The sequence below is a fragment of the Nasonia vitripennis genome, chromosome 2, assembly GCF_009193385.2.
Source record: "Nasonia vitripennis strain AsymCx chromosome 2, Nvit_psr_1.1, whole genome shotgun sequence".
Taxonomy (NCBI): Eukaryota; Metazoa; Arthropoda; class Insecta; order Hymenoptera; family Pteromalidae; genus Nasonia; species Nasonia vitripennis.
Window position 1 is genome coordinate 15,395,807 of NC_045758.1, and position 15,299 is coordinate 15,411,105.

Below are 15,299 nucleotides of genomic sequence, written 5' to 3' on the forward strand. Positions count from 1 at the left end.
TTTTGTTCTCAAAGTCAGGATCAGAAAGTACAACTATACGAAAAATTCATAAATAATGAATTACTATATACACCGCGAACACTTCGAGTCGTGAAACGCTTGTTTTCCAATTATAATTATGAATAATTTATGCAAGTCGCGTGCGAGTGCTATATTACGCGCGGGCTCTCTCGGATCCAAACGTATTTCTATACGATCGAAAACAAAAATGCTCGCACCCAATTAATTCTTGCTCAATGCACCTATTGCACAACGGCATTGCGGCTTTTATATGCTACTTAACTCCATGAAAAAAATGACGCATATCGTTCCTCGTGAACTTTTTCAGCGAAACGAAGCGTGAATTACATAAATCCGCTGTTCCACTCGGTGTACCGAACGTAAATCACTCATTTATCTCGTGCGCAGCGCCGATGGAAAAAGTACCGAGGAATATTTATTCAATCTATCTTAATTTGACGTCGTAGTGTGTAATTCAATCGATTTTTTCTCGACCATTTTAATCTGTAACCATATACTCTAATGGAGCATTGCACTTTCACTTCGAGAAAGCGAAATGGTACAAAAAACCGAATAGAAATGTTTTTTTTTAGAGAGATCAAGAACTCATTATCGCCGAAAATGATAGCGGTGCGTCTGATTGTCGCAATCATAAATATAATAAACCGCTAAATTCAATTAGAGAACTCCAGCGAATACTTGCCTAGAAAGCTAGGCATTCCTGAGCAATGCAACGCGTGCCTGCAGTTGTAAAAAAGAACTTTACACCTTGACACTCCAATATACGCTTCTTATACAGTTCGTTCGTACAAGCAGTGTCTGGATGTAGTTGATCCGATCTTGTCATTTGGTGAATACAAAGGCATTTTTTGTCAGGGATTCGTTCCGAGAAGGATGTATATAACTGTAACGATACTGCTTTTTTCATGGGGTATAATGGACTGTTACTATTCAAAGAGAGATGGTATCAAAGCCAGTGACTAAGTGCTTAAAACTCCCGGCGGAGTAACTCACGCGGTTCTCGACTCCTGACATCTTTATTGATTTGACATGACCGAATTCAATAAACGAGAGTCAACTGCAGTACACACAGCAACGCGACGAACGTGAGTGATAGTTTTAAGAAGCGGTGTCCATCGACGCCTCAGAATTTCTGGTTTAGGTAAACGGTAAAACGTGAATTTGCAAGTATTTACAGTAAAGTCGATTGAGTAATGTCTTACCACACCGAATTCTTTCCACTCGTCGTAAAAGGAGAATCGACCCACGTTATCCAAACAAATATAACATCGCCGCATTCTCTCATCTCCACATAGCGTTTCCGTGTGCGCCATCTAGGGCTTCCCCGTCGCCCCTAGTCCGTAGCGCCTTATAATCCACACGCAGGCGCCGCAAAGAAATAATACCGACCAGCTGATCTAAAAATACTCGTCAACCGCTCCAACATCATCGTAATCTCAATTATGCCGGGATAAAGATCGGTAGCAGGACGACGAGGCAATTACATAAATCCATTAACCGCACGCACGCGTGACCGAGTAAAAATACAGAGCGCTGCAGCTCCAAAAAGCAAGAGTAAAACGAACATCCGCGCGTTAAAATCAAAGGCGAAAGCGCCGGTAAAAAAATGTTTAAAAAATGAATATCGCGTCGCAGTTTAACGAGAAAAGGTTAATTACACCATCAGAGCGCGTTTCCAGCTTTTAATAAAGCGCGGACGCGACGTGCAGAGATATACATATATACATGTATACATATATAGTATCCCAACTCGTTAAGTGGCGCATATACAGGAGCAGCGGTTTCCTCCCGATCCTCCACTCTCGCTCTCTCTCTCTCTCTCTCTCTCTCTCTCTCTCGAGAGAGAGAGAGAGAGAGAGAGAAATAAATCGCGTGTGTGCGCCGGTCTGCTCTCCGCGTAACGCGTCAAGTCCGCTCGTTATACAGCCCGGCCGGCGCACCACTCGATTGCAAAGCCGAGAGCGAGAGACGGCCGGTATCGGCGTTTTCAGAAGCTGACCGGTCGACTCTTTCTTTCTCTCGCCTTGGGCGCTTTTCTCGTCTGCGCCGCCGCTTTTTTCTCTCGCGCGCTCGTTTCGGAGTATATGGCCTGTGCCGGATAGTCACTCTCGCCAAGAGTCGATGCAGCAGTCGGATGTGTGAGGAGCTTCGACAGGAGGATATAATATCGCGCGCGAGTTTGTTGGGAGACAGGCAGGATATGCTGCTGCTATATGAGTGTTTACAGGCGGAGGAAATGAGAAACTTCTTGCGGCTCGTCCTTCCTCTCTGTGTAGCTGGAGTAACAGCTTTTTAATTGAATCGCTCATTTTTGCGGATAGAGCTTGCCGGATATTTTCTTCGAATCCTTAGGCGAGTTCTTGATTGAGGCACGAGTCTATATACGACTATATCTTATATGTCGGTACAGATGCAGCAGCGCACGGTTTCTCCCGGTGGGAGGCTGCTTTTCGTTGAATTCTTACATGAACATTTCGTTACGTGCTTTACTGCAGTCGGCGCCGCGACTGGCATCTGGTTTGTTATTATATCGCTCGTTTCGTTGCGTCAACGGCCGTCAATTTTTGAATAATTTTTCAAATGTAAAACGCGCGTGCGCGACTTTCGAAACGTTTGTTCGAATATTAACTAGTCTCCGCAACATGCCCGAGTAATATTCATGCCGACGTAAGTATGTTTATTAGCCCACGATTCGTAATAGTGCGCACATTTCAATATGAATACAATCGCGCGAGATCCACCTTTTAGCCCACTGATGAGCCTTGATGCGCTTAATTGATAGAGATGCGCGATCGGTTTTCACAAACCGGACGAAAATTCCATTCCACGGAAGATTTTACGCAACACACTCGTGATATCTACGGCAAACAACGTAATGCGACTCGATCAAACGCCAAAGGGTAATGAAACATTCCCCATCAGCGCCAAACGGGCTAATCCAGCTCGTGATTTCGACTGCGATCGGTTTCCACAACGAGTCGCTCGCAAAAACGCTCGGCTCATTAAAATCCATCGCCATTATTACTACCGCTATGCAGTATACACAGTGCAGCGATACAACGTCGATACAACACGATTGGGCGCGACGGACGCGCTCGCGATGGAAAGTGAAAACGAGTCGGGCTGCGCTCGCAGGGGAATAACTCGGCCATCGAGTGAGTCTCCGCGCGTGGAGCGCATAATATTCGAGCTCGCGCGGAGAAAGTTTCCTCGTACGCCTTTATACGAGAGACTGCTGTACGAGTGAGTGTGAGAGAGAGAGAGAGAGAGAGAGAGAGAGAGAAAAGGAGGTGTAGAGCCGAAAACCCTTGTAGGCTCGGGGTCCCGAGAGACGAGCCGATGTCATGTTATGCGAGTCATTTGCATAATCGTTGCGGAGCGACTTTCGGTCTGAGTCGCAAGCGTGATATCGTGGGGATATACCATGAGTGTGTGCTCGCGCGCGTTTTGCGCAACTCGATTGAGTGACTACGTGGCGTTAATTGGATCGATGATGGAAGGATTTCGAAAAAGCTTAGTTTGGAGTATTATAATGCATAGCGATGACTAAGGCGATCGATTTTTTGAGCTTGCATTTTTAATGCCGCAGAGCTGCATGCTTGCTGTTTTACATTTTTTCGTGCGGTTCTAATGAAGCATTGTTCGCCAATTATCGTTATATATCGAGATGTAACAGTGCTTTCCAATAGTCGTGTTAATTAAGATTACGTAAGAGAGTAGTCTGCAGCCCGTTGTGAAAGTGTATCCGTGATCTATAAGCTTTCAATAGAGGATTCGCCGACTCCTATGAGCGTCCGTACGAAGCCTCTAACCTTTTATCGGGGTCGATATGATTTATAGCCGTTGTAGGAGTCGAAGACTTTTTTCAGCCTCTCCATAGTTCCGCCTTAGCTCGTTATAATGCTTTCCTGAATGAAACGCGTGCGCGCATATATTTATGTCCTTCTGTCACACGCAGAGATGTTGTTTTTGCGATGGAATGTAGGCTTTACGTAAGACAGTTGCATAGAAATATTGCTTTTCGAAAAATGGACTATTAGAGAGTAAAATTTGCGCGATGCTATCTTGGGCACATTATTATTTGTTTGTATTATAATCAATTTTTACGTAACCTTGTAAATACTTGGAAAATACGTCAGCTTTTAACAAAATAACGCAACTACTTCCGTATTGGAATTTTACACCGCTAGAAATACTCGAGTCGCTAGCAGTGTTGAATACTTTTTCTTATCTAAAATCGTTTTTTCCTTGTAAAATTAAATTAGTCAAAATAAGTATAATGTCGGAAATTCACCGATTGTATTAACCAACCACTCACTTTTTCATTCCTTAATTTACGTATCATTCATATTTAATTAACGCGCCATGAAATATCACAAGGGAACCGTTGAACCGAAAGGGTTAATCAGGACCTTAAACCTCGGCGTTATTTCTTCTCGGGAAGCATAAAAGTCCGAAATCTCGACTCTAAATGATTGGAAAATTGATGAGCCGCAATTATCTTTTACGAGATCATCAAATGTAATTTTGAACTCACTCGCGGCGCTTATCCCCCTATAGTTAACCGTAACGGTTAATATCGATCTTCACCGCGGTTATTATTGAAACAATTACATAAAGCATCGACAAAACGGAACTGAGAGAACTAAAGTTCGAATTTATATAACCGAGAGTAAAAACGATCTAAGCACTAACAAAAACTATCGCCGCATAAACTTTTCCCGAGGATATATTTTCGTTTTATTATCTCCGCATTGCGACTCGAGTCACCGCCGTGTATACCGGTATCGCCGCGTTGGACCAGTCCGTAAATTTCGCAGTCCAAGACAAAGCTCTCGGACGCGCCTCCCAAAAGCGGAACGCCAAATCCATTGTCTCCTCCCGAGAGAGATCCTCTCCGTAGGCTCTCTCAAAGTCTGCATCAGGCCCATACAGCTGCGAGAGAGGCCGTAAGAAGTCGAACAACGGTGTAGCGTTTATTGGCCAGCTCAGCAGAGTATCGTCGCCGCTCGTAATTTTCCCGCGTGCGGGGGGCGCGAATTCGGGTTAACAACTCAATAAAGTGCGCGCGCAAAAAGAAAAGGCTTCGGTGTTCCGTTAAGGTTGCCGCAGCTTTGTTCGAGGCACTACACGGCTGTTTATTGGAAAAGCTGAGGTGTCTGTAAACGCGTTAACCATCTGGCATAAGTTGGAGGAAATTTTTTATGGGTTCCGTGTGGTATAAGGAAGGCGCGAACGCGAGTATCGAAGACTTTAATTTTTGCATGTCATGAAATTGTTGAAAAGTTGACGTTCGCGTATTATTTAAGTATTATATAAGTATATATCGAGTGTCACGCATTGTCGCAGTGTCGTCGCGGACGTCATTGTAAATACGCCATTGTTTTCCATATATGATAAGCGGTTGTGAAAAGACACGCACGAAACATAATTTCCTCGCTGCAGTAGCATGCATAGTTAGGCCTAGAAATGATTATGCACGACAGGTGGTGTGTGAAAGTATTTAGATTGCGCTGAGTTAACACTTGCTAATCGCGGTAGATTACGAAAAGTAATTGGGCTTCGTGTTTATTGAATCTTTCGAAGAATAAGCTATACGTGCTACTGTGCACTATTATTTACATGCATATTTGTAGAAACATGTTCTACGACTACCGAGTAAACCTCTATACGCTTCCATAAAAATATCGGTTTTGCAAAATGGATAATACAATGTCCAGCCAGAAGGACTATCGGAATCAGACCTCGCCAGCACCTGCGAATGCTAATTCTTCCCTTATACACGTGTGTGCCTATAAACCTCGCAATGTTTGCACTGCACTAGAGCGTAACTTCAACTGTGCTAAAAAAAACTCGAAAAAACCTGCAGCACCGTATAAAACAAATGAAATAACTTATCTCGACGTAATCGCGCTCGCGCGTGGCGAGGCTCGTAAAAACTTTATTAACAAAACACGAGCTGGCGACAGCCGCACACCGCATATAAATTTTATCGTCACAATACACCCGCGAGAAAACGCTCTTATAACAAACGACAGCAACATTGAAAAATCACATCTATCGAATCAGCCCCCGAGAGAGAATTCGAAAACTTCGTCGCACGTATAGTCTCTCTAGCATCAGCTCTATATCTTTCTCCGTGCACCAGGCGGAATTCGTTCAACGGTAGCAGCAGCAGGTACCGGCGCGCGAGTGTCGAAACGCTACACGCGCAGAAAAAGCGCCGGAGATAAGAGCGAGAGCTGCCGTGCGCAGGCAGCCTTCGCGGGATAATAAAGCAGTGCGCGAGATATGCCCTGGTATATTGACTTTTGCGCCTTTCGCGCGCGCTATGTTCTCTGCACACTTATACCTATAGGCGAATTTTGCAGCGCGCGCGGCCCTGCTAATCACCGCGGGGCCACGCGACCGGAATGCCGCGTTCTCGAGTGGAGTTATTATCAATATAATGGCTTGTATGCGGCTTTTTTTCGCTTCGGGGAAATTTCGCGTATACGTGCAAGTCTGCATGCAGCGTATACCTATACGTACGTATAATCGGTGTGTATAGATGCTTATCGCGAGAGCGGAGTGTTTTATCATTGTCCACGCGGTGAAAAGCCGTCGCGTAATTATCTGCGAAATTTATACGTCGAAGAAAGAGAGATAAGCACATACACTCGCGGGCAGCTTCTCGCGTCGTTTTTCGGTTTTCCTTCACGCTCAGCCGGTCGCGAAAGAGCTCGGATTTACTTTCTATAATACGCTTCGACGCGTATAGTGCGCTATGATATTCGCGTTGCGCAAGTCGCGAATTATAAACCTGTATAATATGCTCCGCTGTTGATATTGTGATTCGGATTTTAGATGGTCTGATACGGGAGATTTATGAGTGCGTTTTTTTCTTTAAAAGTCGAGGTGCAGTGACGCAATTCCTCGTGTCCAGTGTGTTATTCATGAGGGGCATCAATCTCGAGCGTTAATTATACGCGCTTTCCGTTGTATTTATACAAGATTAGAAGTGACGTTTCTCGATAAGGCTCTTGAAAAAATGCTTCGGTTATCAATTTACTTTCATGCGTACATAGCTTACATTGTATCTTAGCCTTGACTTTATTAATAAAATCTTTAAGAGTGAATCTTAATAATAGCCTTACAAAACATTCTTAGCTCTATCGATACACATCGGCGTAATCAGTCAACGCTCAGCGTAGTATTAATTACGAAACAAGATCGACGAAATGAAAAATAATCACTTTCACAGTTTAACACATTCCCTCAACGCTTTTGTTACAGGATGCGCTGGTTTCGAACCCACACGGAAGCTCCGCGACTCCTGAGCCTGAGTCCTCTGCGGACCGACGTAGATGAGAACCCGGAAGTCGCCTCGCCTCGGCTTCTCGCCGTCTCCAAGTTCCGAGGTAAGACACACATACACACAGCCTTGGCTGAACCTCCTGTAAATTGCGCGATTCTATCTGGCTTGGTGATCTTTGAGGGATGCCGCGCGGGCTCGACGACTTTTAAATCGTTAATAATCCGCTGCTTCGCGAATGTTTGCACTAAGGTATGCGGAAGGATGATGTTTACGATAACACCTTATGGTTTCTCCTTTGGAAAAAGAACATTATTTCGAAAATAGATTATCGTGACACTAGGACGGCGAACGGACGGCAAACACGCTGCACAAAGCGTTAATTTCCAGTCGAAACAACGGCGACAAGGCGCCAAAGCCGATAATAAAAAAACGAGTTTACCCACCTATATCCACAACGAGTTTCTCCGACTGTGCAGCAGACACAATTCGCTCTCGAAATCCCACGCGATCCTATTTCAATCGAGCCTCGCACTTCTCTCTACCCATTGTAAATCTCCCTCCCTTGAGGCTCCCTAACTCGAATTGGCTCGGCGGTGGCTTCGCGAAAAAAAAAATCAGCAGCTCTACAGTATCTGCCGCCTTCTCTCGCGCGCGCAATGCACAGTTCGCTGATTCGGTCGAAACCCGAGCTCGTCGTCGGATCAATAACCGATTTCCTCTGTGTACGCCGTGTACGTGTGCGCTACTTCGGTGTGGGCAGGTGCAAAGCGACACTTTGCCCCGACGTTAAAGACCTGCAGCGTACCTACTACGTCAGGGGAGAGCCGATACCGCGTATAGGCCTACGAGAGTAAGTGCCGTCTCGACTGAGTCAGCGCCAGCGTGACATTTCATCCGTTGCGTTGTCTGTGCCCGGGAATAAAAGAAAAAAAGAAAGGCACTAGAGTGTATAGAGGAGGCGTTTTCGCGTGGGCGCTCACATAGCCGATCGGGCGATCGGATGAAGTATCGGACAGTTCCTTTTTTTAACGGCGCTTTTGTCTCGATCCGCGATGAACTTTGGGATATTTTCGCTCTCGAATACGTCAGTCGCTGACGCGAATTCACAGTTCGCCAAGTTGACGCTCGGCTGACGAACTTTCAACTCCGTGCACACGAGAGTTCTATTTTCGTACGTTACCGAGTTATTTCCAACCGTTTCCATACAACCGAGCACTTAATTACCGATTCACCGCAAGAAAATATCAATTACACACTCGCACGACCGGATGTCGGGAGCGTTTTTCGGCGCTTCTCTCTTTATTACTCCTTGCACCAACCGAGCGTGAAAAAAAGCCACGAAGCGCGCACACAGACATCGGCATCGGCCAGCTGGATATGGATGCGCTTCACACGCAACTCACGCCCCCCAGATACGGCTTTACCTTCGCCGATACCGGGAAATAGCGAGTCAAGGAAAAAATTCGTTGCTCGCGAGGAACGAACCCGCTTATACACACGTAATTATCGCTCGACCTTGGACTTGGCCAGTGCTGAATATCGTGAGATAGCGCGAGCGAGGAGTACCCGCGAGAAAGTCATCACGGAGCGTGAGAGATAAGGGGGAGAACGAGAAATTTTCTGGCATTAAGTATTCTAGATTTATCTGGTTTCTCTCTCTTTCTCTCTCTCTCTCTCTTTGAAGATTTATGCGACCGGTACACACCTATTGTGCGGCATACAGGTATACGCTGCTGCGGCGAATGGATACGTAACACGCGCCGCTTCGAGTCGATATTCGCGCCGGGATTTTTTAGATTTCGACTGCTCGACTTACGCCGTGTCCTTGCAGGCTTTTTGTTCGATCGGGAGAAAGCGGACTCTCCGGTACGAGAAACCTGTACAAAAGCGTCGTGCATATCATTGTTTGCAAGAACATAGAGGAACATAGATAATGTTTATACGATAATTTTACCGCTATTTTATTTAAAGCCTCAATTTCAAATTTATTACGTGCACACAACGCATCCTGCTGCGATTGCGGCGTCAGCTTTCTTCACAACGTCGAAGCCATTACGGAAATTTCTATACTAAGCAAATTGCTCCCAACTTTGTGCGTGCCTTTGAAATGCCAAATCATTGCGAATTGTGGGGAATTAACACGCGAAGCGAATACTGGGTTTCGTACAAACGTATAAGTGACTGGAAAGTTTGTATTCCAAAAGTGCGTAGCCCAAGCAACTTTTGACATTTTTAGTACAGAGGCTGCTTTAAATTCTCCTCCGGCGAGTTTCTGTGTATACGCCAAATGATCTGCATACACACACGCGCACACCTTCCAAGTCGCCTGACCTGCTTCTATTTAGCTTGAAGTGTACTGTTTAAACTTGAGAATTTTTAAACGCTCGCTTAACTCGCTATTCCTATTTTCAAAATTGCCGCGCGTGTAGAACGAATTTTAGAATTTGTGCTCGTTGCGTGAATTATGGTCATTAAATTAGCTCTCTTTAAAGGTATCAAACAGGTACAGCTAGGAAAAGAAGTTTAAATGAATACAGCGCGTGTATAATTACATAATGTTAGTGTCATCAATCAGAACACAGAGATTTACTTCTATATAGAATCATAATTTATGCAGCAGCGCAGCGCAGTGAGCGTATCCAAAGCGCGAGAGTCTTTCCCATGATTTTACTATCCGTAATTATTTTCTAACGAGTGATGAGCGAACGGCCGCACTTAGAGCGCTGTAATCAATGCCAAGGTTACGACTTTTGGAATTACGGATTCATCTCAGTTAAGAATGCTTCGCAGTTACTTTTACCAATATCGATTTATCAACGTTGCATGCGGAACGTACTTTCCAAGTTTAGCTATAAACGCCGTGCACTTATCCTCCAGCGATCTAAACCGCACTGTTAAAGAAAAATCATAAGGTTTCATGCTCCCAGCAAACAGCCGGATAAGGAATCTCTAGCATTTTCGAGAATTTCCCCAATTTAACCCGTGAGCGCGAGAGCGTCCTTTTCAGCAGTAAAACAGCTCGCGCATATTCAAATGAGCGCATTATACGATCGCGCAGACGCGGCAAGTCACGAAAAAGACCGGATGGAGAAAATAGGAAAGTGCGCGCGCGCGCGCGCGATTACGTACAGAAAGCGCACGAAAACGCGACGCAGTCTAACGAGGTGCATCGAATTCCAGCGCGGTGTGTATAATATCGACTCCTCGCATAAAACGCCCGGGTTTTCCATCTCTCGTATACCGGGTCGCAGCCGTATACTCTCGCGCGACACACTTACCCGCCGATCTCCGGAAAAATGAGTCCGCTTGGAAAGCCGGACTTTTCCTCCCGAGAACGCGGACTACGCCCGAGAGAGAGAGAGAGAGAGAGAGAGAGAGAGAGAGAGAGAGAGAGAGAGAGGGACGTTGATTCGCCTCGGTGAACACGCGCTTCCTATATAAGTATAGCCGCTGCAGCCGTGAGATTTTCAAGGGGAAACGCGTTTTTTAGCTTTCGACGAGGAATGCCGGCGATGACTGAGCGATTGCCGGGTGATTGTTGCTGTGGTCACCGAGATCTCGGAGATATGTAGGTGACAGTTTTGAAAAGCGAATCGTGATTCGTACGCTGGAACGCGGCAGACGTATACGTTTGAGAGAAATTATGCTAACGAAGGAAAATTGTATAACGAGAGCGACACACTTTTCAAATGACATGCCCCGCCGGGAAAATGAATAGGTGTGTAGTGTTTTATCAGTACACGGAAGATGTGCGCGAGAAAATCTGAATTGGGCAGCTGTATATTTTGCCTCGGAGAAATTTATCGATGGTCAAATAGCACGAATCGTTAATTATTTAAGTAGAATGAGTCGGTTATGGCAAGATTATAATTACCTTGATCCAAACGAGTACACCGGTCGTTCCGCTACATCGGTGTTTAATCATTATCATTATAATACACAGTTTCAGAGCTACTTAACGATTCGCAAAAAATCTCCACACCGCATACGCGCACGCATCAGGATGTAATCTCACCTTCAACCCAGAGCCATAAAGAAAATCGGTCAATCGAAAAAAAAAGAAGAAATTCTGCATATCCTCATTGTCAACCTTGCAGTTTACGACGCCTCGCGGGCTTTAAGCCTCGCCGGCAATCGTGTTTACCTTCGACGACCACGACGACGAAAAAGCGACAGGTGTACAATACGAGAGCGCAGCCTCGACGTGCGCGCATATAAGCGAGCGATTTGGTCGAGAGCCGAGGGCAGCGCGCGTCGACCCGCGAATCTGGGCAACAACCTCCGCGTTATGCGCGTGTGTGTGAGGCTAGACCGGAAAACCGCGACGGCGTGGATTAGTCAACCAGACTCGCGGCGCACTCTTTCGCCAAAGCGTAGGTATAATAAAACTCGTGTACGCGTAAAATGTGTAGTAGTTCCTTGAACTCGCGCGCGCGCTCTCCTATTTTCGGAATATGGAGCGGGGGCCTATAATACGCGTATAGTAGTAGTCGTTGGCAGCTAGGCCAGATAATCGTTAATCCTGTATTTTTAACTTGCTCTCGGTTTTGATGTCATTTTACGTTAGATTTTTTACGTCTGCGGCAGGCTGGTGTTTGGAGGAAATCGACGATGATATTTTTTTCGCAAATTTTTCAATTTGCATTTTTTGCAAACGCTTTACTTTAATTCAAAGAGCGACGATTCCTCTAGTAATTATAATGATCATTCACCAAATCGGCTTTATCTTCAAGCTTCCGCAAGATCTTGGAGTTCGCACTATCGCATTATAATAGCGCATTAGAAAACAAGTGCTATTACACGAGCCGCTTATTATTCAACGTTTAACGGAGATGATTAAAACATCACATTTCGCCCGTATATGCACTTTACCTCGAGCTACCTTATCTCCGGTTATGATTCAGATAACGAGGTCGTTTACTTTTCAAGATAACTTTGATAATAAAGCAGCTTTTTAGAACGAGATTTGGGTTCCTCTTCTTATCACTCTCAAAAAGTTGAAATCTTTGCGCCATCTTTTCGAAACTTGACAAATCGTCCCAAGTCATATACAAGAGGATGACAACTAATGCAATCTATTTTCTTTATGTATCTCGTGCCTGACTCATTTGGCGCGCGAAAGAAAAACCGGTGATTCAATATAGATATTGGCAAGAGTTCTGAAAAAGCGTGAGTGTGCAGTCTTTAAGTAGATCACGGCGAGGCTCGATCAGACAATACAATCGGCCATCCCCGACCTGAAAGTAATTGCTTTCAGCAAAATGGCCAAAAGAACCAAAGAAAGTGAAACGCTTATACTTAAATCGCTCGAATGGTAAATACGCGCCAGCTCCATATCCGTTCGAAACCAACACATCCGCAGTAGACGTCGCGGTCCCATTGAAGAAAGCAGCATTCCCGCGTCGCTCTGCTTCCATTCAAGACGTGCAGAGCAAGAGGCGAGTATAACGCACGGATTTCCTGTGTGTCTTACGCACATCCTCTATACACGCTACATGTGCCGAGCGCGCGCGACTCGCAGCGGCCGTCACGCTCGAGGCGCCAGTCTCGCCGCGCCTCCCGGACAATGCGGTTGTTGCCGAAAAATCGAGCGACGCCTACGACGCTCAGTGTCTCGCGCTTCTGCCTCGCGTGAGAAGGTGCGCTGGACGTTGACGATTTCGATAACTTGTGTGCGTGTAAATGACGTGCTGCCGCTCCCCCGCTGACATGTGAAGTTGGAGAATATATTGTTGTGCAGTTTTTTCGGTGTTGAACGTTGTTGCACAGAGGATGTTCAAGATGTGCTGGCCGAGTGAGTCTCGAGGTATGATTGTTGTTCGCTCTCTGTAAAGCAGATTATTTTTAGACTTGGGGCTTCGAAAATAAATCTCGGGAAGGTCGTCCGAGACTTGTAGGCCCGGAGAGAAAAATCTCATCGAAACGAGAAACGTTTTACTCTTTGGAGTTGCGCGACGATTTCGCTGCATTCCGTGTTTTTTTTACCGGCGACGTGTTGGTTCAGTTGCGCGTTTGATGAAGTAAGCATTATTCTCGGAACACAGTTCCATCGGCAAATAAGAGTCCCGCGCTCGCTGCGTCGTGAAACGTCGCTGTAGAAGAAAAACACTTCGAAAATTTGCCTCCCGAGTGTCGACGCCGAGCGCGCAGTTTTAATTCTGTTTTATTGCATTATCTCGCGAATTTCCGAGGAATTCAAAGAAAAATAACAAAGTGGAAGAGGTGCTTATTTTTCGATGAGAAAAGCATTCCGCCGAGAAAATGCCGCATAGGAGTCAGAAGCAGCAGTGGATATCCCAGATTTCCCGCTCGGAGAATTCCAAGAGCGGCAGCGTCGATTGCCTCGAACAGATAGTTAAACGTAAATAACGTTCCGACCATGTGTGTGTGTGTGTGTGTGTATGCGTTGCTATGCCGACTGCCAAAGTAATCTCGGCATTTTTGCGCCGGACGAAACTTTCGCCTAACGAATGCATTTGCTTGGTTATTAGCATGCTCGCATAATTGTTGTAGTGGCGCTCACGTGGATTCCTGCAAATTTAAGAGACGTTGATGTGTGCGTGTGTGCAAAAACGCTTCAATGAGTCGCCGAGCGCCGAGTTGAGCGAACGATAATAGTGTGTTTTATACTGAGCATTCTACTTATACTTTCTCGAGAGAGACTTTCTATGAATCATCTGCTCCGCCGTCTGCTTATATACTTATTGATGATAACTCGCCTGACACACTATCTTCGCTTATTAATTCAGACGATCAATGCGATTTTCTCTTCAATGAAATGACGGTCGCGTGATTACACGAAGAAAAAAATTACTTGTGATTACGAGGAATTGGTTCACCCTATATCTCATAATCACTACGTTGCGTTTCGAGGTATCTGGATTAATGGTACGAATTTGCAGACATTTATTCCGAACGTAGCGGAATACTGCAAAATTATCGATGAAAAATTAGACACTATAATAACATCGAGTCACGTTTCCACTAAAAGTCGAATAACACCGAAGCTACGCTCAACATTCGCGGACTGCTGTGTATGACGCGCATGCATACCTATAAAAAGCACCTGCGCAGAGCGTTTTTTCTCAATTATTAACGCACCTCTAACAAAGTCTAACGATACCAAACGCGCAAACAATGCACTTGCCAGCCGGCCACTAATTCCGTAAATTCGACCTTGCAGACATGTCACCAGTGCGATGGAGCCGCAGGCGATCCTCGAGTTCGGAGGAGTCCGAGCGCAACTGCTACAACGTGCAGACCTCGAGCGTGACCACCGAGCGCATATCCTCCTCGGGCTGCTCCGGCTCCTCGAGCCAGCACAAGAAGGACAAGAAGAAGATCCGCGAGGAGCGGCGCAAGGCCAGCTGCGAGAAGAAGAACCCCCTGCTGGACCGGGTGCGCAACACGCGGCTGAGCTTCCTCAAGGACAGCAACCACGCCGAGCTCTGCGACCTGGAGCCCGAGGACGATCTCGAGTTCCAGAGGCAGCAGCAGTTCCGCTCGATGTGCGAGCTACGCGCCGCTGACGCCGGCCTGGCGAGGAACGACTTCCGCCGCTCGATATGCGAGAACGATCTCAAGCAGATCATTGCCAAGGAGCTCGAGGAGGACGAGGTGGAGGAGGAGGAGGAGGAGGAGCTCAAGAAGAGGAAGCGCCGATCCAAGTCGCAGAGCAGGCTGCCCTGCATGGGACAGTCCGACGAGCGCTTCGTCCTCTTCGGCTTCAAGCTCAACGAGAGCCCGAAGCCGAGGCGCCGGCGCTGGAGGAAGAGCAAGGACACCCTGTGCTCGGCCAAGAGCGACAACGAGCAGGAGCCACCGGCCAACGACGAGAAGACCGCCGGCGTCGAGGGCAAGACTCCCGCCGGCAAGTCCAAGTTCGATACCGTCACGCCGTCGAGCTGCTTGGCCGCCAAGTTCCGAGCGATGCAAAACAGGTACGCACGAGAATTACTCTATTTTCCCCCGCGCGCCTCGA

At 46.4% G+C, this 15,299-nt stretch overlaps 1 protein-coding gene across 3 annotated transcripts in view; it reads left to right on the top strand.

The window, feature by feature from the left end:
* LOC100121142 (PDZ domain-containing protein 2) overlaps positions 1 to 15,299 on the top strand; it is a 30,146-nt gene that overhangs the window by 12,406 nt on the left and 2,441 nt on the right. The window contains exons 2-3 of one of the 3 annotated variants that reach the window (XM_031922572.2): positions 7,297 to 7,421; positions 14,502 to 15,258. In XM_031922572.2, the coding sequence (XP_031778432.1) occupies positions 7,298 to 7,421; positions 14,502 to 15,258 (881 nt within the window). In that variant the 5' untranslated portion in view covers position 7,297. Of the gene's footprint in view, positions 1 to 7,296; positions 7,422 to 12,513; positions 13,680 to 14,501; positions 15,259 to 15,299 lie in introns of those variants that run through there. The other 2 variants (XM_016987100.3, XM_008203997.4) reach the window with 2 other exon arrangements.